Consider the following 27,791-nt stretch of genomic DNA (forward strand, 5'->3'; position numbering starts at 1 on the left):
CTTTTCAAAGTACCTTTTTCATCAATTCTTGATCCTCTCATACTCACTCAAGACCACACCTTGCTCATCCTTCATCTGTGTTATCTGACTGAAATTCTTCCCAGCCTCGTTCTTAGCCTTTGCTACCCTAAAAATCCTTCTCTCTCCCTCTCTTTTTTCCAGTTTTTCACACACTTCCTCCATTGTATGTCCCTTGGCTCTCAGCACTGCCCTTTTTGCCTCCTAGTTTCTCTATCCTGTCTCCATCCCGTCACCCTACCTAACACAACTACCATGTTGCTCTTCTCCCACCACTGCTCCGCACTCTCACATGACTGCACTTCATTTCAGACGTTCTCCCTAAACCTGTTCCCAAACCCTTCTTCTTCTAATCTTCACCACTTTATCCTTGGCCCTGCTTGCTGACTGATCTTCCTGTCCATCATCACCACTTTATGCTGTGCTGTTCACACGTTCTCCATTTATGACCTTTGTGGTCCCCAGAAGGCACTGCAGCTCCCCAAACCCCTGACACACAGGCTTGGACACAAGTTCACTTAAAGCAGATAGGTTTTTATTGTGGGAAACTTTTGCAAAAGTAATTGTTTCACACCCCTCAATCACAACTCCTTATCTCTGCCACTCTCAGTTATCTCTTCATCCACATCTCTTGCAAGCTTCACCCTCCTCCTCCACAGGCTTGGACACAAGTTCACTTAAAGCAGATAGGTTTTTATTGTGGGAAACTCTTGCAAAAGTAATTGTTTCACACCCCTCAATCACAACTCTGTATCTCTGCCACTCTCAGTTATCTCTTCATCCACATCTTTCGCAAGCTTCACCCTCCTCCTCCACAGGCTTGGACACAAGTTCACTTAAAGCAGATAGGTTTTTATTGTGGGAAACTCTTGCAAAAGTAATTGTTTCACACCCCTCAATCACAACTCCTTATCTCTGCCACTCTCAGTTATCTCTTCATCCACATCTCTTGCAAGCTTCACCCTCCTCCTCCTCCCAACTCTGGCTCTCGGAGTTGAGGCAGGCAGCTCCTTTAATATAAAATCCGGGAGTACTTCTGGTGTCCCAAAAATATGGCCAAGGAGCACTTCCGGGTGAGGCTGGAGCCTGATGAAGTAGGGTTCGCTAGTCACTTCTGCGCCCCCCGGAGGGACCCACGGAACTCAACAGGGCTGAGGCAATAAACTATAATTCTCAATGTGCCCTGTGGGAATCCCGTGTTGGTACCATAACCCAGGGGACCTGCCATCTAACGTTTCAGAGAAGACAATGCCCTGTGCAAACTGCCTTACCCTGTCCTTCCTTTCCATGGACATCCTGGCTGGGTAAGCATCTTGGTTCAGCTCTGGTCAGGATGCCAGTCCTCATGTGGCATCCCTCACACCTTACAATTCAAGTGAAGTTCTTTGACACATTAGAAAACCTACAGTCATTGTCAAAAATTCTGAGAATGACACCAGTATTGGTTTTCACGACGTTTGCTGCTTCAGTGTTTTTAGATCTTTTTTGTCAGATGTTTCTATGTTACACTGAAGTAGAATTACAAGTAGTTCAGAAGTTTCAAAGGCTTTTATTGACAATGACATTAAGTTTATGTGCAGACTCAATATTTGCAGTGTTGGCCCTTCTTTCTTTTTCAAGACCTCCGCAATTTGCCCTGGCAGGCTGACAATCAACTTCTGTGCCAAATCCTGACTGATGGCCGCTGCCAATTCTTGCAGAATCAATGACTGGAGTTTGTCAGAATTGGTGGGTTTTTGTTTATCCACCCGCCTCTTGAGGATTGACTACAAGTTCTCAATGGGATTAAGGTCTAAGGAGTTTCCTGGCCATTGACCCCAAATGTAGATGTTTTGTTCCCCAAGCCACTTAGTTCTTACTTATGCTTTATGGCCCGGTGCTCCATCATGTTGGTCACCAAACTGTTCTTGGATGGTTTGGAGAAGTTGCTCTCTGAGGATGTTTAGGTCCCATTCTTTATTTAGGGCTTGGGATCCGGGGGCACCACCAGTGCAGATCGTGCTCAGGAATGGCAGCAGGCCGGTGTGAGTGAGGCGATGACTTTTGGAGGATGGCCTGGTGGGTGGCAAGAAGGGCAGCAAAGAAGCCAAGACAACCATCAGGGACAGACTGATATTCTGGGATTGGACTGCTGAGGACTGCTGGGGTCAAGTCATTTTCTCTGATGAATCCCCTTTCCAATTGTTTGGGGCATCCAGAAAAACAAAAAGGTGAAGAGAGCTACCATCAGTCCTGTGTTATGCCAACAGTAAAGCATGCTGAGACCATTCATGTCACATGGGGTTGCTTCTCAGACAAAGCAGCGAGCTCACTCACCATTTGGCCTAAGAACACAGCCATGAATAAAGAATGGGACCAAAACATCCTGTGAGAGCAACTTCTCCCAACCATCCAAGTACAGTTTGGGGACCAACAATGAACAATCCAGCATGATGGAGCACTGGGCCATAAGGCAAAAGTGAGAACTAAGTGGCTCACATCGAAATTTGGGGTCCATGGCCAGGAAACTCCACACTGAGAACTTGTGGTCAATCCTCAAGAGGCGGGTGGACAAACAAAAACCCACCAATTCTGACAAACTGCAAGCATTGATGATGCAAGAATAGGCTGCCACCAATCAGGACTGGGCGCAGGAGTTGATTGACAGCCTGCCAGGGCGAATTGCGGAGGTCTTGAAAAAGAAAGACGGACCAACACTGCAAATATGGACTCTTTGTATAAACTTCATGTCATTGTCAATAAAAGCCTTTGGAACTTCTGAAATGCTTATAATTCTACTTCAGTATACCAGAGAAACATCTAACACAAAGATCTAAAAACACTGAAGCAGCAAACTTGGTGAATACCAAAACTTTTGGCCACAGCTGTACTTGGCTTTCTTTTCCTACCTCAAGTAAATCACTTTTTTTTAAATTAAATTCAGGACTAATATACACTGATACAGTGTGTTGCTTCACCCACCACATGACAAACCACCTCAGGATTCCAGATTAGGGCCTCAGTGCAGCCGTGCAATGGGTGACACTCAGCACAATACGTAGCTAAACCATGTCAGCCGTTATTATTGCCCAATATGGCCACACTGAAAGCTCAAGGTCAAAACTGAACCCAATATTTTGATAACACAGCACTATGGGGCAGCCTTACCTGCAGATCATTGAGCTTCTCCCTGTTTTTAATCCAGATCTTGCCCTGTCCTTGAGGATCAATCAGCAGTGGATAACGAGAAGCTTTGGTCACAATGATGCCGTTCTGAATGGAGAGGTCATCGTTGGGAAGACCCTGCAGATTCCACTCACTGATTGTGGTGGTGTCAACCAGCATGCTTATGAGATTTATGTCCTGAAAGACATCACACAAAACACTACTAAGAAAACAGAATTGCTAAAGATGTATAATCTGAAAGTTGTGCTTTTGGAAAACTAGACATGGACGTTTCTACACCAGCTTACTTTACAAGTGGGACAATGATGTGACAAGGAGGTGACATTACAGTTAAAAAACTAGCAAACAATGGAATTAAAGAGTAAACCAGCAGCTGATGGTGCATACTTCACTGTAAGGGATCTTATTGACACTCATCTCCTTCTTCCACAGCTGAATCAGAAGGTTTCTGTACTCCTGGTTGAAGGGACCCGAATAAGAAAGAAAACCAGTAGCTAGGAGGACGTCACCCACCATTCGGATGATCTGACTTTGAAAGACTTTGCTGCTTTGTGTCCAACGAATCTGTGAGGAAGAAAGACATAAGGCAAAGATTCAAGTAAAGGGTTGAAATAGTGCTGTGAAAAAGTATAGGCCCCTTTCAAAATCTGGGTAAACTTTCAACACTGGATGTTATCTTCATTCAACATCTACTTATAGGTATAAAGATTATGAACATTATGAACAATGCTACACATCCTCTCTGTGACACACTGACACACAGTCAGCCAACAAATCATTCAGCAGAAGTGCATCAAGAAATGTGACTGGGGGGGCTCCTTTATACCAACAATACACATGGCATAATGTCTCACTGGGATTATAACAGCCAAGTCTGAACTTTTCTTTCTTTTGAATTTTTCTTGCCTTATAGTAATTCCAGTGTGTGTTCAGACCAAAGTGTGTGTCTGTATAGGTATTCATTTACTTGCTTATAAACCTATTTATGGATTTATTAAAGAGCTTCATATGAGTTTCTCCTGGAGGTCTGGCTAATTTGTTCATCTGGCATTTTAATTTCAGATTATGAATAATTACACACAGTTCTACGTCTTCTTTCGGCTGTTCCCGTTAGGGGATGCCACAGCAGATCATCTTTTTCTGTATCTTCCTGTCCTCTACATCTTGCTCTGTTACACATCAATAAAAGAGGCCTATCTATCTATCTATCATATAGTGCCTTTCACATCTATCTATCTATCTATCTATCTATCTATCTATCTATCTATCTATCTATCTATCTATCTATCTATCTATCTATCTATCTATCTATCTATCTATCTATCTATCTATCTATCTATCTATCTATCTATCTATCTATCTATCTATCTATCTATCTATCTAAAAAGTGTCGGAAACCTGTAGGTTGATGTATGATGAAGAGATCAGCAGATATCCAACAAGACTGCACAAATGTCACATACACCGAAATTTCAAGGGTAATGGCTAAACCTAAAGGTATAAGAAGAACAAGAGTATGATAAAATACTTTTATTTACTAAGTTATCTGGGTATGTAAGCCAATGAACTAATCAGAGTAAATGTCAGGTGATGTATATGCACTGATCAGCACTGTTACAGTCATATGAAAAAGTTTGTGAACCCCTCTCAGCCTGCAAAATAATTGACTCTCCTTTCAACAATAAAGATAACAGTGGTCTGTCTTTGTTTTCCTAGGAGCATCTGAGTACTGCGGTGTTTTCTGAACAAAGATTTTTAGTGACACAGTATTTAGTTGTATGAAATTAAATCAAATGTGAAAAACTGGCTGTGCACAAATGTGGGTCCCCTTGTCATTGTGCTGATTTGAATGCCTGTCACTGCTCAATGCTGATTACTTGGTGTGATGAGCTCGTTAAGCCTTGAACTTCATAGACAGGTGTGTCCCATCATGAGATATAAAGGGATTTAAGGTGGTCAATTACAAGTTGTGCTTCCTTCCCTTTGACTCTCCTCTGAAGAGTGACAGCATGGGATCATCAAAGCAACTCTCCAAAGATCTGAAAACAAAGATTGTTCAGTCTCATGGTTTAGGGGAAGGCTACAAAAAGCCATCTCAGAGGTTTAAACTCTCAGTTTCAACTGGAAGGAGTGGAAATGGAAGGCCACAGGCACAGTTGCTGTTAAACCCAGCAGGTCTGGCAGGCCAAGAAAAATACAGGAGCAGCATATGAGCAGAATTGTGAGAATAGTTACAGACAACCCACAGATCACCTCCACAGACCTGCAAGAACATCTTGCTGCAGATGGTGTATCTGTACATCGTTCTACAATTCAGCGCAATTTGCACAAAGAACATCTGTATGGCAGGGTGATGAGAAAGAAGCCCTTTCTGCACTCATGCCACAAACAGAGTCGCTTGTTGTATGCCAATGCTCATTTAGACAAGCCAGATTCATTTTGGAAAAAAGTGCTTTGGACTGATGAGACACAAATGGAGTTATTTGGTCAGAAGAAAAAGCACTTTGCATGGCAGAAGAAGAACACCGCATTCCAAGAAAAACACCTGCTACCTACTGTCACATTTGGTGGAGGTTCCATCATGCTGTGGGGCTGTGTGGCTAGTTCAGGGACTGGGGCCCTTGTTAAAGTCGAGGGTCAGATGAATTCAACCCAATATCAACAACTTCGTCAGGATAATGTTCAAGCATCAGTCACAAAGTTGAAGTTACGCAGGGGTTGGCTATTCCAACAAGACAATGAGCCAAAACACAGTTCAAAATCTACAAAGGCATTCATGTAGAGGGAGAAGTACAATGTTCTGGAATGGCCGTCACAGTCCCTTGACTTGAATATCATCGAAAATCTATGGGATGATTTGAAGCAGGCTGTCCATCAAATTGAACTGAACTGGAGCGATTTTGTATGAAGAATGGTGAACAATACCTCCATCCAGAATCAGACACTCATCAGAGGCTATAGGAGGACAGCGTCTAGAGGCTGTTAGATTTGAAAAGAAGGCTCATCTAAGTATTGATGTCATATCTCTGTTGGAGTACCCAGATTTATGCACCTGTCTAATTTTGTTATGATGCATATTGCATATTTTCTGTTAATCCAATAAACTTAATGTGTCTGCTGAAATCCTACTGTGTCCATAAGGCATGTCAGATATTAAAAGGAAGTTGCTACTTTGAAAGCTCAGACAATGAGAAACAAAAATACAAAGAATTAAGAGGGGTTCCCAAACTTTTTCATATGACTGTATGTTCATTCAGCCATTTATAAAATGGACCTCTGCCCTTATAATTTTGACCATTCTGGTCATTCTGTAACAGACTGCTGTACTGAATGCTCCCTCTTCAGTATTTGCTGAAGAGATAATTAAAGACGCCATGGATAAATTTCCTCCTGCTTGGTTTCAGACTTGAAGAGGTTTCATCAAGCTTGTCCTAGTAGAGGATAAGTTTCTTTCTTTAATTAATATGTTAATGTCTACCACACTGTGCACTGTGACAGTTTCAAAACTTATCACCTAAAATAGATATACTAACTCCGTATCAATATAGTAAACATTAGACATTACCTTTCCTACTCTATGCTAATGTTTTAATATTTACATGTTTCTATTACATGCAATAATAACATTTTTGACTAATTTTTCTGGTGGGGGGGGGGGCATAATGTTAAGGAGGTCAAATGTTTTGTATCAGCTTCTAAACAAAGAAACCTGGGACCTCATGTATAAACAGAAATGTTGCATACGAACGTTTCCACACTCATATCACGATGTATAAAACCTAAACTTGGCGTAAAGCCACGCACATTTCCACAGTACCTCATACCCTGGCGTACGCAATTTCTCCGCTCAGTTTTGCAGACTGGCGGCACCCAGCGTCAAAGCAGTGCTACTGTTCCTGTGTGGTTACCCTTTCTTTCTTAGACCCACATTCCTGACGCGGCTTTATAAATACACTGAAATTAACTGCATATTGTTTATTAGTGTAATGCATCTGATTGTAATTAACCTGTAGCAATATAATGGCCCAGGGAATAGCCATAGTATTCCAAATACCATAACTGCTTTAGCGTTGTTATGCTCACTGCATCTTGTTCTTCTTTTAGCTGCTCCCGTTAAGGGTTGCCACAGCAGATAATCTTTTTCCACATTACTCTCACTGCACCACTCGGAGTATTTATATCACTGTATCTGAGTGGGGAATCACAGCAGCAGCTGATCGGAAAGAGAATTATCAGTATACAGTTTCAAGCACACACTACCTCAGCCACGGCAAAACGCGTCAAAGGTCCTGTACAGACCTCGCGTTTCAGAAACAGTTTCATCCCAAGAACTATAAACGCACTCAATCAGTCCATCAAGTGCTCCTTGTAGAACTGTTTGTACTTATAAGTACAATTACCTCACTGTAAACTTGCACTACAGTTATAATATTGCACAACCTGCGCCACTTTATAAAGCGCGTATGATGACTATATCATTTTTAAGATGAAATGCAGCAAAATATGTTGCTTATAGTATACAGATAAAACTTTAACTTAATTTAAATAATCTGTATTGTTAATAATTAAACATGTGAGGACACGGTGCTGCAGCGCTAGCTAGTTCACAGATAGCTCCTGCCTTACGCTGTATTATTGCTGGTGCTGACGCGACACTGGAAGGATAGACGGATAGAATAATTAAACATGTACTACGAAGATATTTCAATGTTCCTTAAAAGTTTTGAAGAATCGAAGTTCTAAGCTTACAGATGGCTTCACGTCTATTACAGAGCTGATTGTGTGGCGATTGGGTATTTGCAGAAAGAAAAGGAAGGACAGGAATCGGAGGTTAGTACGTTTGAAAGAGACAGTACTTCTGTAGTAAATTATTTCATCGAAGGTCGCACATGGCGCAGCAAGCCTCTTGCGTGAGATATGAACAATCACTGCGCCACCGTGTTCCCATGTTTAATAACATGCTTTCATTCTTATCATCATGAAAAAGATATCACGTATACATCTCAGTATTTTAATTATTCAGAGAGCTGTAATATCACGAATGTAATGGATTCTGTGTCCTGTTGGTGAAAGAGAAAGAACGGAAGCACGTAGTGATTCACACACACAGAGCACATAGAAGATCAAATACAGAACAAAGCATTTAACATGCTACTTGACAAACTAGTAAAATAAACGATTTTAAGATGAAGTTTATGATGTTCTACTTTAATGACAAAATAAACTACGTGATTAAAGTGGAAATTTCGAGATTAAAGTTGACATTTCGTGCTTTTTTCCCCACTGTGTGCCTATTTTTTTTCTCTGTACCTTAATAAGCTTTCATATGACACTCAGACGGTCCGCTACGAGTCGCCTTTTCACACCAACTTTGATATGTGACAACTTCTTTTTTATTTCGGGCACTGTGCGACTTTGTGAACTTGAGCTTTCGAGTTTCTCTGACACTCTGTCACTCGATCAACTTCCTTTTGTTGATTATACCACTGTTTAAACCAACAAATAGTACGTTTTTCCTTTGCCTCCACTTGGTATTCGCTGAAATTCTTATATTTTCCCCTGTGCTTTTCCCATTGTCTTTTCACAGAAGGCTATTTATATCGATTTGCATATTCAAAAAGGCATAATTCTGGGAGGAGTTGGATGCGGGACAGAAGGCACGTGCACGTGCGTTACTTTTCACGCTGATTGGGATTTATGTAGTGGAAGAACGTTAAAGTTTGCATGCGCACAGATTCCTGCATCTGGATTTTTCTGTGCGTGCGCACATTCCCACTTTTGTGCTTACGCCATGTTATAGTGTGAGTTCTACGCACAGCGTTATACATGAGGCCCCTGGTGTCCTGATATGGAAGAATCTTCAATTTTTGAACTTCAGACTGCTTATATTAAATTTAAATTATTTTGCTCAAACAAACCAAGTTGAACTGAATTTACAGGATTTTAATTACAGGCATTGTAAGCGTCCTACTAGTAATGCATGCATTTGTTCCAATCAGTTTCCTTTCCAATTAGTTTATGACCTGGGAATGGGGAAAAAGTGGAGATACCACAGGAATGGATGGATACCGTAGGGCCAGGAATTACAGAATTAGTTTACAGCCTGAGAAAGGAAGAAATGTTGAGGTACTCAAAAGATCAAACACTTTGATCAAAGTCATTTACTAACAGGACTAGCTAGCCAATCAAATGTGTGCAAAGTCACATGTTCTGGAACGCCACATGTGCATTTTAACATAAATATAGCTTGTCTGATGGACCAAATTAAAGAACAAATGATGAATAAAGGCAACATAGGAAGCCACATCAGAGATCAGGAAGATGTAAGACCATCTGATTTGGATGTCAGGAAACTGAATAACAACGATCACTAAACCAAAAGCCACCCAGGACAACATCCACCCTTTGACACTTCTTACTTTCACTAAGCTCTTCTAAGACTGCGTATATCTAGACTTTTCTATCTATCAGCGTTTCTCAACCTTTAAGTATTTGCGACCCGAGTTTTCATAACAGTTTTAATTGCGCCTCCCTAACGTTGTTTTCAAGCCCTAATAACATTTATTCCTATATTTTTTGCTGCCGAAACACCACGACAAGTTTATAATTTCCCTACGAATAGTGAAATTATGCCAGATATGGCAACATTCGCGCCCCTTTTTTTGTTACTAGGGGGGCGCACCCCACAGTTTGAGAACCACTGCTATCTATTTTATTTTGTACTATAGTTTCTTCTATTTGATATTGCTATGTGTTAAAAAATTCCACATTGCTTTTATATTTTCTATACTTTGTCTTTTATCTAAAGTGATTGAAATAAGAAGAAGGTACTGAGTGTGGGCAAAATTGCCACTTTCCTGCCCATCGGGTTTATCAAGGCTATTGAGGTCGCTCCTCAACAATTAGAACAACTATGGTAAAGGTAAGACATATTTTGGTTAGTAAGTGGCATAGAAACAAAAGAGCTGACGATACCCACATGTTTGTTAATGCTGGCGATAACGAGTCCACGTGTAGAGAATCTTATGTCAAATTCCGCTAAGTGAGTGGCAATTGTCACCACTTGAGACTTTGTCTGGCTAAGACTTCTGTATGCATGCGGGAGTAGCTGTGTCCAGTGTGGAATATTGTTGAGTGCCTGGTAATTGGCACAACTCGAGACTTTGTCTAATTAGGATCGCTATGTGCATGTGTGTGTATTAGTCTTTGTGAGAGAATAAAGAGAACAATCAAGGGATAATACAGTTATTTAGGGGTATTATAGTTTTTGGTATGCAGTCTACAATGAAAGAAATACATAGTATTTGTCTTGGAAAAATCATGAAGATACTGCTGAAAGGGTTAAGTAAAGAGACAGAGTGTCCTAACAAATTGGCCGATATCATGTGTTCAGAAAGACCTTACAATTGTCACGTACACAGGTTTCCATAAAAGAATAAGAGCTGAACCTAAGAGATGTCAAAGTACAAGAATGTAGTTGAATGAGATTTCAAGTTTGGGTATGTAAGATGGCTAAGCTCTCTGCTGAAAACATCGTATGTCCTTTAACCAATCAGAGTAAATATTCAGATGGTGTAAGCCAATGAACCAATCAGAGTAAATGTCAGGCTAAGTTAGGCACTGTTATGTAAATTCAGTTATCAACAAGTATGAGCTTCTCTGTCTCTGTTCTGTGACCATTTTTGTTGAAACCTCTGCTAGTGGAATTTTCCCTTTGCAGACTGCTGTAACATTGTGTTCCTTCTTCATGGAGAAAAATTAAAGACACATGAACAAGCTTCCTCTTGCCTGGTTTCTGACTCAAGTAGGTCCTTTCTTTAATATATTTCCAATTTATTTCTTCCACATCTCCAAGGAAGAGAGAAGATGAACTCAATAAATAGTGTGGCTCAATGGTCAAGGCTTTTGACTTCAGAACTTGAGGTTGTGGGTTCAAATCATGCCACTGACACTGTGTGACCCTAAGCAAGTCATTTCACCCACCTGTGCTCCAACTGGAAAAGAAAAGAAATGTAACCAATTGTATCTCAAATGTTGTAAGTCGCTTTGGATAAGAATGTCGGCCAAATATGTAAACATTCCTGGTTAGTCTCACAAACTTCATGATGATACACCTGCCATCATGTTCTGCCACTTCTTATGTATTGTGTGATTAGGTTTAACATGAAGTTTTCATGTTAAAACATTTGATAGATAGATAGATAGATAGATAGATAGATAGATAGATAGATAGATAGATAGATAGATAGATAGATAGATAGATAGATACTTTATTAATCCCAAGGGGTAATTCACAATTCAGCTGCAGTTAAAGGACAATTCTGTTCTGAAACCACATTATGGAAGCCAAGTGTGAAACTGAAAAGCTAGCAATTACAATATGGCATCTGTTGAACCCTATCATCGATCATGAGATTTGTCATCCTACCTTCTCTCCACCCAAGCCTTCAATGAGAGTCGTGGCGTTGTTCATCTTCCTCCGGCAGGCATCGGCGTCATCCAGGAGGGTCTGCTTCTCATTTCTAGCAGCATTGTACATGGCCTGCACTTCATCGAGCTCCTTCTGCTTGTCATCGAGCTGCTGCTGAGCGTTATTCAGCTCTGTCTGGGCTACGCCAAGCCTTGCCTCTTGTAACTTCAGGTTTGCCTGAGATACAAGAAAGAGACTGTCAAAGTGAGTTTTAGAATTCTAAGATGAATTAAAAGGCACACAGAAATGCATATAATGACCGTAAACACTGAAGAATGGCCGCAATAATACGAACTGAGTTTTCTCAACTGTGCAAATGGAGGAGAGGCTTGTTGAACTTTGAGAGCAAAACATTCTGTCCGGCCGGTCAGAAAAAGAACAAATGATGGGACAAGTTGGCAGCTCAACTCCATATATCTGGTAAACAGTTATCCAGGCACTGTGTTAACGATGAAAGTTCAAGTTGACAGCCTTCCAAAAAATCAGAAGTGATCTTGTGATCACATTAGATTAGATTAGATCAGAATAGATTAGACTAGATCAGATCAGATCAAATAGATTAAATTTTATTTTTCTCCAAGGGTAATTAAAAATTCATAGAAACTTCCAAAAATAAATAAATAAATACATGCATACATACTGTACATACATGCGCTACAAACCTTCAGTGCCTTCTGTGATCCTGGAAAATGTGAACTCACTACCAAATAAAATCGATGAACTGGCTGCGCTGGTGAAAAATGTTAGGACCTACAGAGAATGCAGTTTGTTGTGTTTTAGTGAAACGTGGCTAACAACTAACATCCCAGATGCTAACGTGGAGCTACCCAGGTTTAGCACAGTTAGAGCAGACAGAGACGCAAATACCTGCAGGAAGCAGAAAGGAGGAGGGTCTAGCTCTCTATGTGAATATAAGGTGGTGCAACTCTGGACATGTTAACATCAAAGTCTCCAATTGCTGCAGGGACATACGACTGTTGGCCGTAAGTCTGCATCCCTATTACTTGCCCAGAGAGTTTGGACACGTCATTGTTGCTATTATTTACATCCCTCCTCAGGCGAATGTGGAGGTAGCAGGTGACGTCATCCATTCCGCAGTTGCTAAATTACAAACACAGCACCCCGAGGCGCTTGTGTTAATCGCTGGAGACTTTAACCATGTGACGCTGGACAAAACATTACCTGCCTTCTCCTAGTAAGTGGACTGTAACACCCAGGGAAATAGGACTATTGACCTACTGTATGCAAACGTTAAGGACACATACAGCGCCACCCAGCTGCCTGCGCTTGGGAAAGCAGATCATAACCTGCTTCTGCTTCAGCCTCACTACAAACCAAGAGTGAGGGTCCTACCTACAACCACACACTCATTCAGGAAGTGGTCCCCTGAGGCAGAGCAGGCTCTGAGAGACTGGAACTATGGACTGGGATATCCTGCAGGGATCACATAGTGAGAACATTGAGGAAGTTGTTGACTGCACTACTGACTACATCAACTTCTGTATGGATATTGTAGTTCCAGTAAGAACAGTACGTTGCTATGCTAACAACAAGCCATGTATTACAAGTGACATCAAGGTCCTTTTGAACCAGAAAAAAAGGGCTTTTAAAGGCAGTGATCAGCATGAGCTCAAGCGCATGCAGAATGAAGTCCAAGTCCAGCTCAGGGCGGCAAAGGAGCTGTACAGGAGAAAGCTGGAGCAGAAGTTGCAGAATAACAGCATGAAGGAACTGTGGGATAGGATGAAGATCATCACTGGCTGCAGCTCAAAGCCGGGTGCCACCACCGAGAGAGATGTGGAGAGAGCAAACCTGATGAACAACTTCTTTATCAGGTTTGACCACCCTAACCCACTCTCACCTCGGAGTAAGTACTGCACCCTCCACCCATCCTTCTGCTGATACCAGCATAGGAGAGAGTTTCCCCAACCCACAATTACAGCAGCCCAGGTGAGCAGAGAGCTGAGGAGACTTTGTGCCAGCAAAGCAGTGGGTCCAGATGGAATATCGCCATGACTGCTGAAGGCCTGTGTGCTAGATCTGGGGAGTCCTCTACAGTGCATCTTCAACCTCAGCCTGGAACAGGGGAGAGTCCTGAGGCTTTGGAAAACATCTTGCATCACCCCAGTCCCAAAGGTATCACGCCCTAGTGAGCTGAATGACTTCTGGCCTGTCGCTCTGATGTCACATGTGATGAAGACCATGGAGCGGCTGCTGCTTTATCACCTGATGCCACAGGTTCGCCACGCCCTCGACCCTCTGCAGTTCGCATACCAGGAGAAGGTGGGAGCGGAGGATGCCATCATCTATATGCTACACTGATCCCTCTCCCACTTGGACAGAGGCAGTGCTGCTGTAAGAATTATGTTTCTGGACTTCTCTAGCACCTTCAACACCATCCAACTTCTGGTCCTTAGGGACAAGCTGACAGAGATGGGAGTATATTCATACCTGGTAGCACGGATCGTGGACTATCTTACAGACAGACCTCAGTATGTGCGTCTCGGGAACTGCAGGTCTGACATTGTGGTCAGCAACACAGGAGCGCCGCAGGGGACTGTACTTTCTCCGGTCCTGTTCAGCCTATATACATTGGACTTCCAATATAACTCGGAGTCCTGCCACGTACAACAGTTCGCTGACGACACTGCTATCATGGGCTGCATCAGGAGTGGGCAGGAGGAGGAGTACAGGAACCTAATCAAGGACTTTGTTAAATGGTGCGACTCAAACCACCTACAACTGAACACCAGCAAAACCAAGGAGCTGGTGGTGGATTTTAGGAGGCCCAGGTCCCTAATGGACCCCGTGATCATCAGAGGTGACTGTGTGCAGATGGTACAGACCTCTAAATACCTGGGAGTGCAGCTGGATGATAAATTGGACTGGACTGCCAATACTGATGCTCTGTATAAGAGAGGACAGAGCCGATTATACTTCCTTAGAAGGCTGGTGTCCTTCAACATTTGCAATAAGATGCTGCAGATGTTCTACCAGACGGTTGTGGCGAGCGCCCTCTTCAACACGGTGGTGTGCTGGGGAGGCAGCAAAAAGAAGAGGGACGCCTCACGCCTGGACAAACTGGTGAGGAAGGCAGGCTCTGTTGTTGGCACAGAGCTGGACAGTTTGACATCAGTGGCAGAGCGACGGGCGCTGAGCAGACTCCTGTCAATCATGGAGAATCCACTGCATCCACTGAACAGGATCATCTCCAGACAGAGGAGCAGCTTCAGCGACTGACTGCTGTCACCGTCCTGCTCTACTGACAGACTGAGGAGATCGTTCCTCCCCCACACTATGCAACTCTCCAATTCCACCCGGGGGGGTAAACGTTAACATTATACAAATGTATACAATATTATCTATCTATCTATCTATCTATCTATCTATCTATCTATCTATCTATCTATCTATCTATCTATCTATCTATCTATCTATCTATCTATCTATCTATCTATCTATCTATCTATCTAGTTAATTAGGGGATGTGAATGAGGATGCAGGGAGTGGAGTTGGTGAAGGTGGATGAGTTTAAATACTTGGGATCAACAGTACAGAGTAATGGGGATTGTGGAAGAGAGGTGAAGAAGAGAGTGCAGGCAGGGTGGAGTGGGTGGAGAAGAGTGTCAGGAGTAATTTGTGACAGACGGGTATCAGCAAGAGTGAAAGGGAAGGTCTACAGGATGGTAGTGAGACCAGCTATGTTATATGGGCTGGAGACAGTGGCACTGACCAGAAAGCAGGAGACAGAGCTGGAGATGGCAGAGTTAAAGATGCTAAGATTTGCATTGGGTGTGACGAGGATGGACATGATTAGAAATGAGGACATTAGAGAGTCAGCTCAGGTTGGACGGTTGGGAGACAAAGTCAGAGAGGCGAGATTGTGTTGGTTTGGACATATGCAGAGGACAGATGCTGGGTATATTGGGAGAAGGGTGCTAAGGATAAAGCTGCCAGGGAAGACGAAAAGAGGAAGGCCTAAGACAGTGGTTCTCAAACTGTGGGGCGGGCCCTCCTAGGGGGGCGCGAAGTAACAAAAAGTGGGGCGCGAAGATGTGAATAAAAGAAAACAAGAATCGAAAATATGAAAAATACATCTATTGAAAACAAAACAAATTAACTTAAACTACATTCTGATGCTAGAAAAATAAATATAGAGTTACACGAATGTCGGTAAAAGTTAAGTAGGTATAATAAAATATGCATCTATGATATATCTTTAATTAAAAAAGAACAAATTGAACAAATAGTGGGATCCTTTCAAAAAAACGTTACGGGGGCGCGATTAAAACTGTTATGAAAACTCGGGTTGCAAATACTTAAAGGGTGAGAAACGCTGGCCTAAGAGAAGGTTTATGGATGAGGTAATAGAGGACATGCAGGTGATGGGTGTAACAGAACAAGATACAGAGGACAGAAAGATATGGAAGAAGATGATCTTCTGTGGCGACCCCTAATGGGAGCAGCTGGAAGAAGAAGAAGAAGAAGAATAAAAAGTCATTAGGGAATCATGTGAGCGTGTAATAAATAATCCCACAGTTTGACACCCTAAGAGGCAGCCATAATCAGTAACAGTCGTTAAATATGATATCTTGGCGAGTAGAACTTGAGTTTACTCATGTAGTGTGACATCTTTCTTAACCCTGAATATTTTTAATGGCATTCATTGACCACTTTAGATCTTTTTTTCTTGTCAAATTTATTTTTATATTCTACATTTCATTTGCTTTGAATTAACTTTACCTTAAGTGGAAGGACCTCTTTGTTAATTCCAAAAAAGTCAGACATAGCTAGGGTCCACGAGCAGAGCCCAGCCACATTACCACAGACTTTTTTTGCTGTTTCAAAGTTGTAGTCCTCCATTAACAGGTAAGGTGTAAGTAATTCAACCACTTCTCCTGTAATGGTATCCTAAGAAGGAAAATAAATATGGTAAATTGTAAAGACACATAAAATGAATTAGACTGAGTGTACACTTACACAGTAATTATAACTCATCTCTCAATTATAAAAGAAAATCTTGAGACGAGACGAGACTATTGACAAGAGATTTTTTCAAGTGGGTCCCACCCTCCTCTCAACCATTTCTGGTTTCCAGAAATATTATTGATTAGATCCTGCCAGGTTTTGAAAAAATTCTGTACAGATCCTCTAACTGAGAATTTGATTTTTTCCAATTTCAAATAATATAAAACATCGGTTTCCCACTGACTTATTAGAGGAGAGTTAGGATTCTTCCAATTTTAACAAAATAAGTCTGCGTGCCAAAAGTGTAGTGGATGCAATCACCGTTTGCTTGTCCTTCTCCACTTCAAGTCCATCTGGAAGAACACAAAACACAACTGTTAATGCGTTAGGAGGGATTGTGATACCAAGGCTGTCTGAATGGCACTTAAAAATTTTGGTCCAAAATGATGTTAGTTTGGTGCAGGCCCAGAACATGTGACCCAGTGAGGCAGGAGCTTGGTTGCAGCGTTTGTAGGTTGGATCTTGCCCTGGAAACATTTTGGATTAGCTGCTGTAATTTATATCTCTGTTCACCAATTAGGTCATACACATTCTGGAAGAAAAGGCAGGCAGTGTGACATAGTGGTCAAGACTTTGGGCTTCAAACCCTGAGGTTGTGGGTTCAAATCCCACTCCTGACACCGTTGTGTGACCCTGAGCAAGTCGCTTCACATTAAGGGTACCACTACCCAAATTAACTTCACACCTTAAAATAAGAAGGTCCAAAAAACAAATGCTTATTTTTCAGCACTCATTCTGTTTGTGCTGAGGCTGAAAAGGCACACCATAAGGACAAGGAAACAAGATCAGGAAAATGGCGGGAGTCTATTTCACCCTAAAATAGCCTAAGGCTGTTAGCAGGAAGCTTAGCTACTATCGTCAAAGCCATAATCAGAACCAAACAACAGGGTCAAAAAACAGAGAAAAAGTCAGATAACAAAAAGAGAGCGAAGAAAAGGTTTGTGATCGAAATGTTGAGGTTTTGTTAGGTTGTTCACAAAGTCAGATTAAGGAAAAGTCAAGGTCACCAATGACCCAAAATGGTTAAAAGGTAAGCAGTAAACTGCCCGAGGTATAAATTTAAAGTTCAGGTTAGTACAAACTGAAAGGGGTTTTTAAGCAATCACCACAAGTTGGGACCATCCATCCATTCATCCATCCTCTTCTGCTTATCCGAGGTCGGGTCACGGGGGCAGCAGTTTGAGCAGAGATGCCCAGACTTCCCTCTCCCCGGCCACTTCTTCTAGCTCTTCTGAGAGAATCCCGAGGCGTTCCCAGGCCAGTCGAGAGACATAGTCCCTCCAACGTGTCCTGGGTCTTCCCCGGGGCCTCCTTCCGGTTAGACGTGCCCAGAACACCTCACCAGGGAGGCGTCCAGGAGGCATCCTGATCAGATGCCCGAGCCACCTCATCTGACTCCTCTCGATGCGGAGGAGCAGCGGCTCTACTCTGAGCCCCTCCCGGATGACTGAGCTTCTCACCCTATCTTTAAGGGAAAGCCCAGACACCCTGCGGAGGAAACTCATTTCAGCCGCTTGTATTCGCGATCTCGTTCTTTCGGTCACTACCCATAGCTCATGACCATAGGTGAGGGTAGGAGCGTAGATCGACTGGCAAATTGAGAGCTTTGCCTTGCGGCTCAGCTCCTTTTTCACCACGACAGACCGATGCAGAGCCCGCATCACTGCGGACGCCGCGCTGATCCACCTGTCGATCTCACGCTCCATTCTTCCCTCACTCGTGAACAAGACCCCGAGATACTTGAATTCCTCCACTTGGGGCAGGATCTCGTTACCAACCCTGAGAGGGCACTTCACCCTTTTCCGGCTGAGGACCATGGTCTCGGATTTGGAGGTGCTGATTCCCATCCCAGCCGCTTCACTCTCGGCTGCAAACCAATAAAGAGAGAGCTGAAGATCACGGCCTGATGAAGCAAACAGAACAACATCATCTGCAAAAAGCAGTGACCCAATCCTGAGTCCACTCCTCCATTTGGGGAAGGATCTCACTCCCAACCCTGAGAGGGCACTCCACCCTTTTCCGGATGAGGACCATGGTCTCGGATTTGGAGGCAAATGAGACAAAGTGCAGTTCAAAAGACCTTCTATGATGAATAAAAAATTTGGACGGTATTTTCCCTCGCCCGGACGCGGGTCATCGGGGCCCCCCTCTGGAGCCAGGCCTGGAGGTGGGGCTTAATGGCGAGCACCTGGTGGCCAGGCTTGCACCCATGGGGCTCGGCTGGGCACAGCCCGAAGATGCAATGTGGGTCCCCCTTCCCATGGGCTCACCACCTATGGGAGGGGCCAAGGAGGTCAGGTGCAGTGTGAGTTGGGTGGTGGCCGAAGGCGGGGACCTTGGCGGTCCGATCCTCGGCTACAGAAGCTGACAAGTTGGGACACCTGTACAAATTGTTTGGTTCAACTTGTAAGGCTTAATTTACTTTAAATGATGCAGAACATCGGTAGGTTGTAACCTATGTAAACACCAGGAGTTGCTGTTGCCCCTTTAAACCCAACAGACAGACACTCAGGACACAGGGGTAAAAGGGGGTAAAAGCACCAAGAAGTATTTAAATACTTTTTCTTCTTGAAAACAGTGTCCAAGCACCATAGCCACAATAAACAGGCAATTAAATACAATAAACAAGACAATTCTCTCTCTTTCTGTCTCTTCCACACCTCCCAGCAAAAGTTGTCTACTACCTACCGACTCTGGCTCCTTTGCTGGGTTTCCATCAGTCCTTTATATAGTCTTTGGGTCTAATGAAGAACTGGCTTTTTTCTTCAGCCTTGAAGTACTTTGGGGCTTCCGTCCTCATGACTACCTTGTACTTCTGGGCTATAAGGAAAGGATGAGTCCCCAGGTCCTTTGACAGCTTCCCCTGGGGGCACCCACGGCACCCAACAGGGATGAGTAGCTGAACTCCAAGTCCCAGGATGCCCTGCGCTACACTCCAGGGGAGCTGTCATCATCTAGTATTTTGGGGGAGGCAGTGTCCCAAAAATATCTGCATCCCCCTATCCTTTCCTCCTTTGGGTGTCCCGGCCAGGTTGAGCTGCCAGCCGTCCCTCACACCTATTAGTTGTTCCCTAGTAGGTCATTCATTGCATTTCAACTGATTAAATACGAAGAAAAACTGAGGTGTTCTAAAGCTGTTGACCAGTAATATAGATCTGGGAGTATGGGCTCCCAATGGAGCAACAGTAAATCAACACTACTGCAAACGACTTCTGGAAATGTTGAAAGAGTCACAACGATGCACCAGCCCACTCAGCGATCTCAGAGAGGCAGATCTTGGCCGAGAAACACATCACAATGCTTGAGCACCCACCCTACTCACTAGACGTAGCTCCATGCGATTTTTTCTTCTTCTTCTTCTCCCTAATGTCATGACTGCATTCAAATGGAACCCAACCTGAGTCTGTTACTGAGGTGAAGAAGAAATCAACGGCGCTTCTGAGACATCTGATGGAACTAGAGCTCTGATTCGATCAGTAGAAGACCTGAATATAATGGCTTGTAGATGCAGAAGGGGAGTATGTGAAATGGGAAATGGGCTGAAATGAACATTTTCATAAGTTAATTTAAGCTACAGTACAAGTCTTGTTATTTAATACCCACAGCTCATATGCCAAAACCCTTTTGCACCCACACAGGACATCTACAGTATGTTGCCTTTTCTTTCAACCAAACTTATAAGGGGATTCCAGTTGTCACCCCAAGCCTTTTCCCTTCTTTTGTCAACTTCATTACAACATAATTATTTCTGATGTCATGCAGTACGCAGACCACAGATATGACTCTCTAGCAACCACTTAACAACCCATATACAATCTCTAGGAAACGTGCCATCCATGAAATTCAAAATTGTGTTGCGGAAGGATGCAAAAACAATCTAACACCATTACTACAGCATAAACGTGTTAAATACAGCATAAAGGTTTGAGAAGTGGTGTTGGCCCACATTCAGAGCAGCATACCGGACACTCTGGACCCCCTGCAGTATGCCTACCAGCCCAACAGGTCCACCTCAGATGCCATCGCGGCCGCACTATATTATTCCCTCTCTCATCTGGAGAACAAAGACTCCTACATCAGGATGCTCTTTGTTGACTACAGCTCCGCCTTTAACACGGTTATCCCCCATAAACTGTCTGCACTTGACTTGCATCCCACCCTCTGTGATTGGCTCCTAGACTTTTTGACTGGCAGGCCCCAGTCTGTCAGGATTGGTAATAGAACTTCAGCCCCCATTATCACAAACACAGGCACCCCACAGGGATGCATCCTCAGCCCCATCCTCTACACCCTATTCACCCACAACTGTGTCTCCTCCCACAAAGATAACATCATCCTAAAGTTTGCAGACGACACCGCAGTGATAGGACACATCACTGGTGGGGATGAGGTGGCCTACAGGAGGGAGGTGGACAGTCTGGCGTCATGGTCTGAGGACAACAAACTCACCCTCAACACAGACAAGACGAAGGAGATGATATTGGACATAAGGAAGGAGAGGAGACCTCACCAGCCACTGTTCATCCAAGGGCTTGAAGTGGAGAGAGTGAGCAGCATTAAATACCTGGGCTTCTACATCAGTGAGGACCTCACTTGGACACTTAACACCACACAGCTGGTCAAGAGGGCTCAACAGCGGCTGTACTAAGATCCTCAGCAACGTTTACAGCTGCATTGTTGAGAGCATCTTGACCAGCTGCATCACCGTGTGGTACGGCAACACTACTGCTATGGACTGCAAACGCCTGCAGAGAATGGTAAAGACTGCTGAGAAGATCACCAGGACCCCACTGCCCTCTCTGCAGAGCATCTACAACTGCAGAGTCCGCAGGAGAACTGCTTCGATCCTCAGGGACCCCACTCACCCCCTACATGAACTGTTCACACTGCTACCCTCAGACAGGAGGTATAGAGTATGAAATGCTGGACTTCCAGGCCAAAGAACTCTTTCTTTCTCAAGGCCATTAGACTCCTAAATAACTGACTGGAGTTTATAACTGTGGGCCACCTCATTCTATTGACCTCACACAACTGTGTTGGACTTGTCCATCACACACTTACCTGCACATTACACTTTATACTTCTATTCTGTTTTTATACTTTATGCTGCCTCTGTTACTTATGATCTATCTGCTACTTATTATTTATGTTTATCGTTATACGTTAGTTTGTTAAGCATTGGCATTTGGAGTGGACAGCAAAGAAAGAATTTCATTGTACAGGAAAACGTGTTTCCTTACTGTGCACATGACAATAAACTTTGAATTGACTTGAATAAATAAATGGGAAAAACAGATTCAGTGACCTTGAAGAAGTATTTAAAAATGAAAAAGAATGTATAAACAAATGCCAACCATGACACTTACCTTTGGAAAATTCAGCAACATATTGAGGAATCCAGAAAAATTCATCAGCTTCAAGGCCTCCGCCCATGAGGGTCTGTTACAAGGCCGCTCAGGGTCCGCAGTGACCGTGTCGAGTCTCCTCTGAAACAGCAGCAGCACGCAGTCCATGATGCGCATGATCAGGTGAGGGGGCTTACCGAGCTTTCTCACGGTGGCGATATCGGTGGGTTTGATGGTCTGAAGAACAGAACAAAAATGCAAGGGTCAAGTATTATTCTGACTGCACTGCAGTGTTATTCTTCCTGCTCTTTATCACCCCCAAGGTGGAGGTTAGGAGTATGTGCTGATAAGAGTGCATTGCCACACCCACCACACGACAAATCAACTCAGGATCCCCAGATTAGGACCCGAGTGCAGTCATGAGGGTGACACCTCAACACCACACTAGTTCAGATGGAATGGAACCAGTGGGAGGTTTTTTATGGTGGCTGGGGTGCCAACCCTGCTGCTAAACCCCAGATTTTTCCCTGCAGTTTGGAGGGCCTACATGTAGGGCTGGATGCAGATTAACCCCTTAACCGCCCTCTGCCGGATATATCCGGCACCGTTGTTTTAATGCTAACGCCATACTGCCGGAATTATCCGGCACATTTGCCTGTGGTTATATGAATGCCTGGCAAGTAGTATAACTGACGGTTTGGCGTGGGTATTATTACTACGTTGTATTTCGACAAGTCTGTGGTTGTTTTGGCCGGTCATGTGACGTGATTCGCATGTAACAGCTGTGAATATGGCGAAACGTAAACTGACTTCAAGTGAGGCTTTGCAGGCGATTTTGGACAGTTCTGATCATGATTGTAGCAGTTCTGAAGAAGATTTTAGTGACAGTGATGAGCAGCAACGTGCGCTGCATGATATTGTGAATGAAGACGCATCGGATGACGGCGCTGAGTGGGTGTATCCCCAGCATCTCAGCTGGGCTGCTGCCCGTGGTGAACTACCTTTTCTGCATTCGTTTGAGAGAACGTGTGGCTTTATTGTTGATGTAAACAATTACACTGCTGAGCAGTTTTATGAGCTGTTTGTGTCACCTGATTTGATTAGACATTTTGTTCATCAGACAAATCTGTATGCAGCACAGTTTATTGAGAAAAATCCCAATTTACCTCCACATTCCCGTGTTCGTGCTTGGTTTGACACTGATGAAAACGAAATGAAAAAATTCATTGGGATTTTGATGTTGATGGGAATAATCAGAAAACCAGATATTGAGATGTACTGGTCTACAGATCCTATGTATGCAACACCTATTTTTGCAGCTGTCATGACACGTAACCGATTCTCTTTGCTGCTGAAATTCTTTCATTTGAATGACAACAGAAACGAGCCAGATAAGAAAGATCCAAACCGCGACCACTTGTTCAAGCTACGTCCTTTGATTGATCATTTATTTGAAGCATTTCAGTTGCCCTACATGCCAGGACCGTCAGTTGCAGTTGATGAAAGTTTATTGTCGTGGAAGGGCCGCTTACAGTTTCGACAGTATCTACCATTGAAAAGGGCACGGTTTGGTATCAAGATGTTTTGCTTAGCTGAGAATTCAGGTTACATTTATAGATTTCGTGTATACACTGGCAACTTGCACAACATTTAGTGGTCAATACTGCTTGAATAAATGTAAAAAATGTAAAAAAAATGTAAAAAAGTAAAAAAACAAAAATTGTTCAGATTTCGCCTGGCTTGGGGAATATTTAGGGAGTTGGCGGTTAAAGGGTTAACGTCATACCCATGAAGGAGCAAATGCAGGTTGAGGACCTTGCTCAAGGACCCAACGAAGTACAGTCACGTTTGGGGTTTACCACCCGATTCCCAGTGCAGATCCTTAGCCTCAGAGCCACCACTCCGCCCATGATATCACCCAAATGGTATCCAAAATATTGTTCCCAGACATGATGTCCTAAACTAGTATTCTCAAAGCCACATATCTGTAATCCAGTTTTAGGGTTTGAAAAGGGGATAGCAGAGCCCATCCTGGTAGTACTGGTTGAAAGCAGGTGCCAATACTGGACATGTGCATCAGTCCATCACAGGTCCCTTTCATGTCACACACCTACACTGTGACCAGTTTGGAGACACTGGGTGTCTTTGTGGATGTGGGAGGATATCCAGAGTATCTGGAGGAGAATCCATGCAGATATGAGGAGAACATGTAATGATTGGGTGCAGGATTCATACCTAGGAATCTGGATCTTTATGGACTGCACTACTGTGTCATCAACAAGCAATTTTCAGGTAAGAAATATTTTTCACGTGAATTTAGATGTATGAAATTGATAATTAGGATCAGCTCTTCAAAGGCCAGAAATTGCCATGAACTTGGGATTCCTAAGCACAGAAGTCCCAAAAAAACCTCAAAATGCCCATTCGAGTGGGGAAAACCATGAAACCCTGGATAGTCACGAAAGGGCAAACACAGAATATTTATAATTAATGAAATAAAATTCCTTGAAAATGGTAATCCAATAGAAAACAAGTCCCAAAAACACAATTTCAAAGAGAGATCAAAATTGAGTAAATCCACAATAAGCAATAATAATCGAAATCTCACAAACTCACCAACACCACAAACACATTTAACGAACCAATGAACCGCAAGGGACTGCTTGATTCCTCAGCCATTATAGAGATAGTCAGGTGGCCCTACGCCTTGGGGAACACACCCACAAAATACGGGGAACATAACAGAACAGACAGAGAGGCATAGAAATTATAAATATATACATAACTAATAAGAACCAGAGTCATGCAAATAATTAACAAAAATAAAAGAATCAAAAATGGACACAAAAGACATAAAATAGGAATTTGAACACGAGCCAGCAATGGAACCCAGGCTGAAATATAACAGAAATAATCATAAAAGCAAGGTGGCTTCATTCGAGACTTAAGACAATAATGAAATGTAAGAGATATGTAAGTTTCAGTGTGTGGATGATTTGTGAGTCAGACCACCGGACTCTTATTTAAAGTTGAGGTCCAATCCTTAGACCACCTTTACATTCACACCAACCTTCAAAGCTTCTTCTGCTGCTTCCAAGCCAGGCCTTGCTGCTTCTAGTTTTCCCTCGGCCACAGCTTTATCAGCCTCGATGTCATCCACGATGGCCTGGGCTTTGTCCTTCACTTTCTGCACTTGTGCTTTCACAGCCTCAGCAGCCTGGGCCTTCTCTGTGACCTCCTGAAGCACTTTGTCTGCTTTGATGGATGCCACAGCTAAGTCTGCTTCCTTCACTGCCAGTTCCTTGGACAGCAGATTAATCGATTCTTCAGCCTCATTGAGCTTTGCCAAACCTGGGGTTCAACACGGAAGGATTGAGTAAATCAACACCTGGACAAATTCTAATTGAAAAGATCTCTCCAAGATTAGGAACCGAAAGCGATGTTCATGGTTGTGCAATAAGCACCAAATGTTCTATCTAGAACTGTGGTGGAACCAAAGGAAACAAAATGAATGTTTGTTTAAGTGTACCTACATTTGAACATACTGTGCGTTTTGTGATTTCAAATGTGCTGAGGGTTCAGACCTTCTCAATAATTATTTTATACATTCATCTATTTGCAGAACCTGTTTAGTTAAATTATAGAATCAAAAGGGGCAACAGCTTCATCGGGAAATGGAGGAAATCAAAACATGCCGGCACACACAAATACTTCTCTCAGACAGGATTCACGCCTCTACACTGTTTGCACATTTTGGTATGCTGCAGCCTTGTGCTAAAGCTGCTTAACCCTCATCAAGCAACACTCCATACTTGAGAATGACAGGATAAAAGAACATTTTTACATTTTTTGTAATTTCTTATTAAAAGTAAGAAATGAAACATCACATTGACACAAGCATTCAGACTCTTTACTCACTACTCAGGGGTGATTCTGCGTCAAGCCTATTGTGCAGCTTGATGAGCACCTCCACAAAAATGTGCGTATATGAGGGGCTACCCAAAAATAACCGGAATCTGTAGGGGAAGACGAGGCAAGTTGTCTCAAGTTTTACTTAGTCAGCTGTGGATGGGTCAAATATAAAGTTACTGCCAAGCAAAGGCCTGCATTGATTAGGTAAATTACCATTAAACAGATACAAAATAACAAGCATTATCAACAGAGATACCTAGCATGTAATAAACTCATTTAAACCGTGACAACATACCCCAGGATGTCTCACAAGCAGGGGCATGTTGTCACGAATTGTTAAAGCTGTCATCAAGTAGGCCAGGGGTGCCCAATACGTTGATCGTGATCGACCGGTAGATCGGAAAGGTAGTGCAGGTAGATCGCGTTGCATTCAAAAATGTTTACTTTAAATGTTAGTCTATCAGGGCAGCATGGTGGCGCAGTGGTAGTGCTGCTGCCTCGCAGTTAGGAGACCCGGGTCCTCCCTGCGTGGAGTTTGCATGTTCTCCTCGTGTCTGCGTGGGTTTCCTCCGGGCGCTCCGGTTTCCTCCCACAGTCCAAAGACATGCAGATTAGGTGGATTGACGATTCTAAATTGGCCCTAGTATGTGCTTGGTGTGTGGGTGTGTTTGTGTGTGTCCTGCGGTGGGTTGGCACCCTGCTAGGGATTGGTTCCTGCCTTGTGCCCTGTGTTGGCTGGGATTGGCTCCAGCAGACCCCCGTGACCCTGTGTTTGGATTCAGCGGGTTAGAAAATGGATGGATGGATGTTAGTCTATCAAATATCCTCCCTATGGCATTTGCCACTTGATTGACATACTGGGCGGCCAGTCTGAGATCTCTTTTCTTCTAACACACTGGTCATCCCGCAAAACACGCAAGCTACTGCAAAACTCCAATTATCTAAGTCAGGGGTAGGCAATGTCGGTCCTGGTGAGCCACAGTGGCTACAGGTTTTCATTCCAACCCAATTGCTTAATTAGAAACCAATCATTGCCAATCTCAGACCTTATTTAATTTTACAAGGGGGCTCCGCCCCCTGCTCGCTTCGCTCGCCTACCCCCGGCGTTTTGAACCCGTGCCCGCTGGGCAGCCGTAGTTTCAGACGCGCGTTGTAGGAGCTTGTGTTGTTTTGAACCCGTGCTTGCCCTGCTTCTGCGGTTTGAGACGCGCGTTGTAGGCGTATATCCGTCAGTTGAGCTCGTTCGGTTTGAACCCGTGCCTGCTTTGCCTCCGCTGTTTCAGACGGTGGATAGGAAGTAAAGAACGTATTGTATGGTAAATCACAAAGATTTATTGGAATATCTCTTTATATACAATATTTGTAGTAAAGATGGTTTGTTGTCCTTGAATGAGTTTTCCTTGGTTTGGAGTATTTATAACTTTAACTTTAATGTCAGATGAACGACGAACTCATGAGAAGGCTACATAAAGTTGTCCATGTCCAAATACGCGCTCAGAGAGGTATATGCCAACTTTGTCCATGGTCTGTCCTTGGAATTTGTTGATTGTCATGGCAAATGCAGGTTTACTGGGAAATTGCCGTCGTCCAAGTGTAAATGGTAATTCAGGGGCAGAACTTGTAAGGTCAATTCTAGGAATTACAACAGTATTGTTAGGATGTGATCCTGTAAGTATTTTTGCTTAAATAACATTGTCTGTCATGGTGTTGATGACTAAACGTGTACCGTTGCATACCCCTTGTTTAGTATTAAGGTTTCTTAATAGCATGACAATTGTTCCAATTTTAAGGTTAAGATTGTGTTGTGGTAATCCGGCTGGGTTAATAGTGTTCAGATATTGTAAGGGGAAATT

At 43.3% G+C, this 27,791-nt stretch overlaps 1 protein-coding gene across 1 annotated transcript in view; it reads right to left on the reverse strand.

Moving 5' to 3' along the window:
• Positions 1–27,791, reverse strand: part of LOC114641854 (dynein axonemal heavy chain 5-like) — a 329,984-nt gene that overhangs the window by 51,894 nt on the left and 250,299 nt on the right. Inside the window, exons 55-60 of the mRNA XM_051928805.1 lie at positions 25,097–25,377; positions 22,048–22,263; positions 16,397–16,564; positions 11,612–11,830; positions 3,571–3,747; positions 3,166–3,360 (exon numbers count right to left, since the gene is read on the reverse strand). Coding sequence (XP_051784765.1) covers positions 3,166–3,360; positions 3,571–3,747; positions 11,612–11,830; positions 16,397–16,564; positions 22,048–22,263; positions 25,097–25,377 — 1,256 coding nt within the window. The remainder of the gene's footprint in view (positions 1–3,165; positions 3,361–3,570; positions 3,748–11,611; positions 11,831–16,396; positions 16,565–22,047; positions 22,264–25,096; positions 25,378–27,791) is intronic.

This window comes from Erpetoichthys calabaricus, chromosome 6 (genome assembly GCF_900747795.2).
Source record: "Erpetoichthys calabaricus chromosome 6, fErpCal1.3, whole genome shotgun sequence".
Lineage (NCBI taxonomy): Eukaryota > Metazoa > Chordata > Cladistia > Polypteriformes > Polypteridae > Erpetoichthys > Erpetoichthys calabaricus.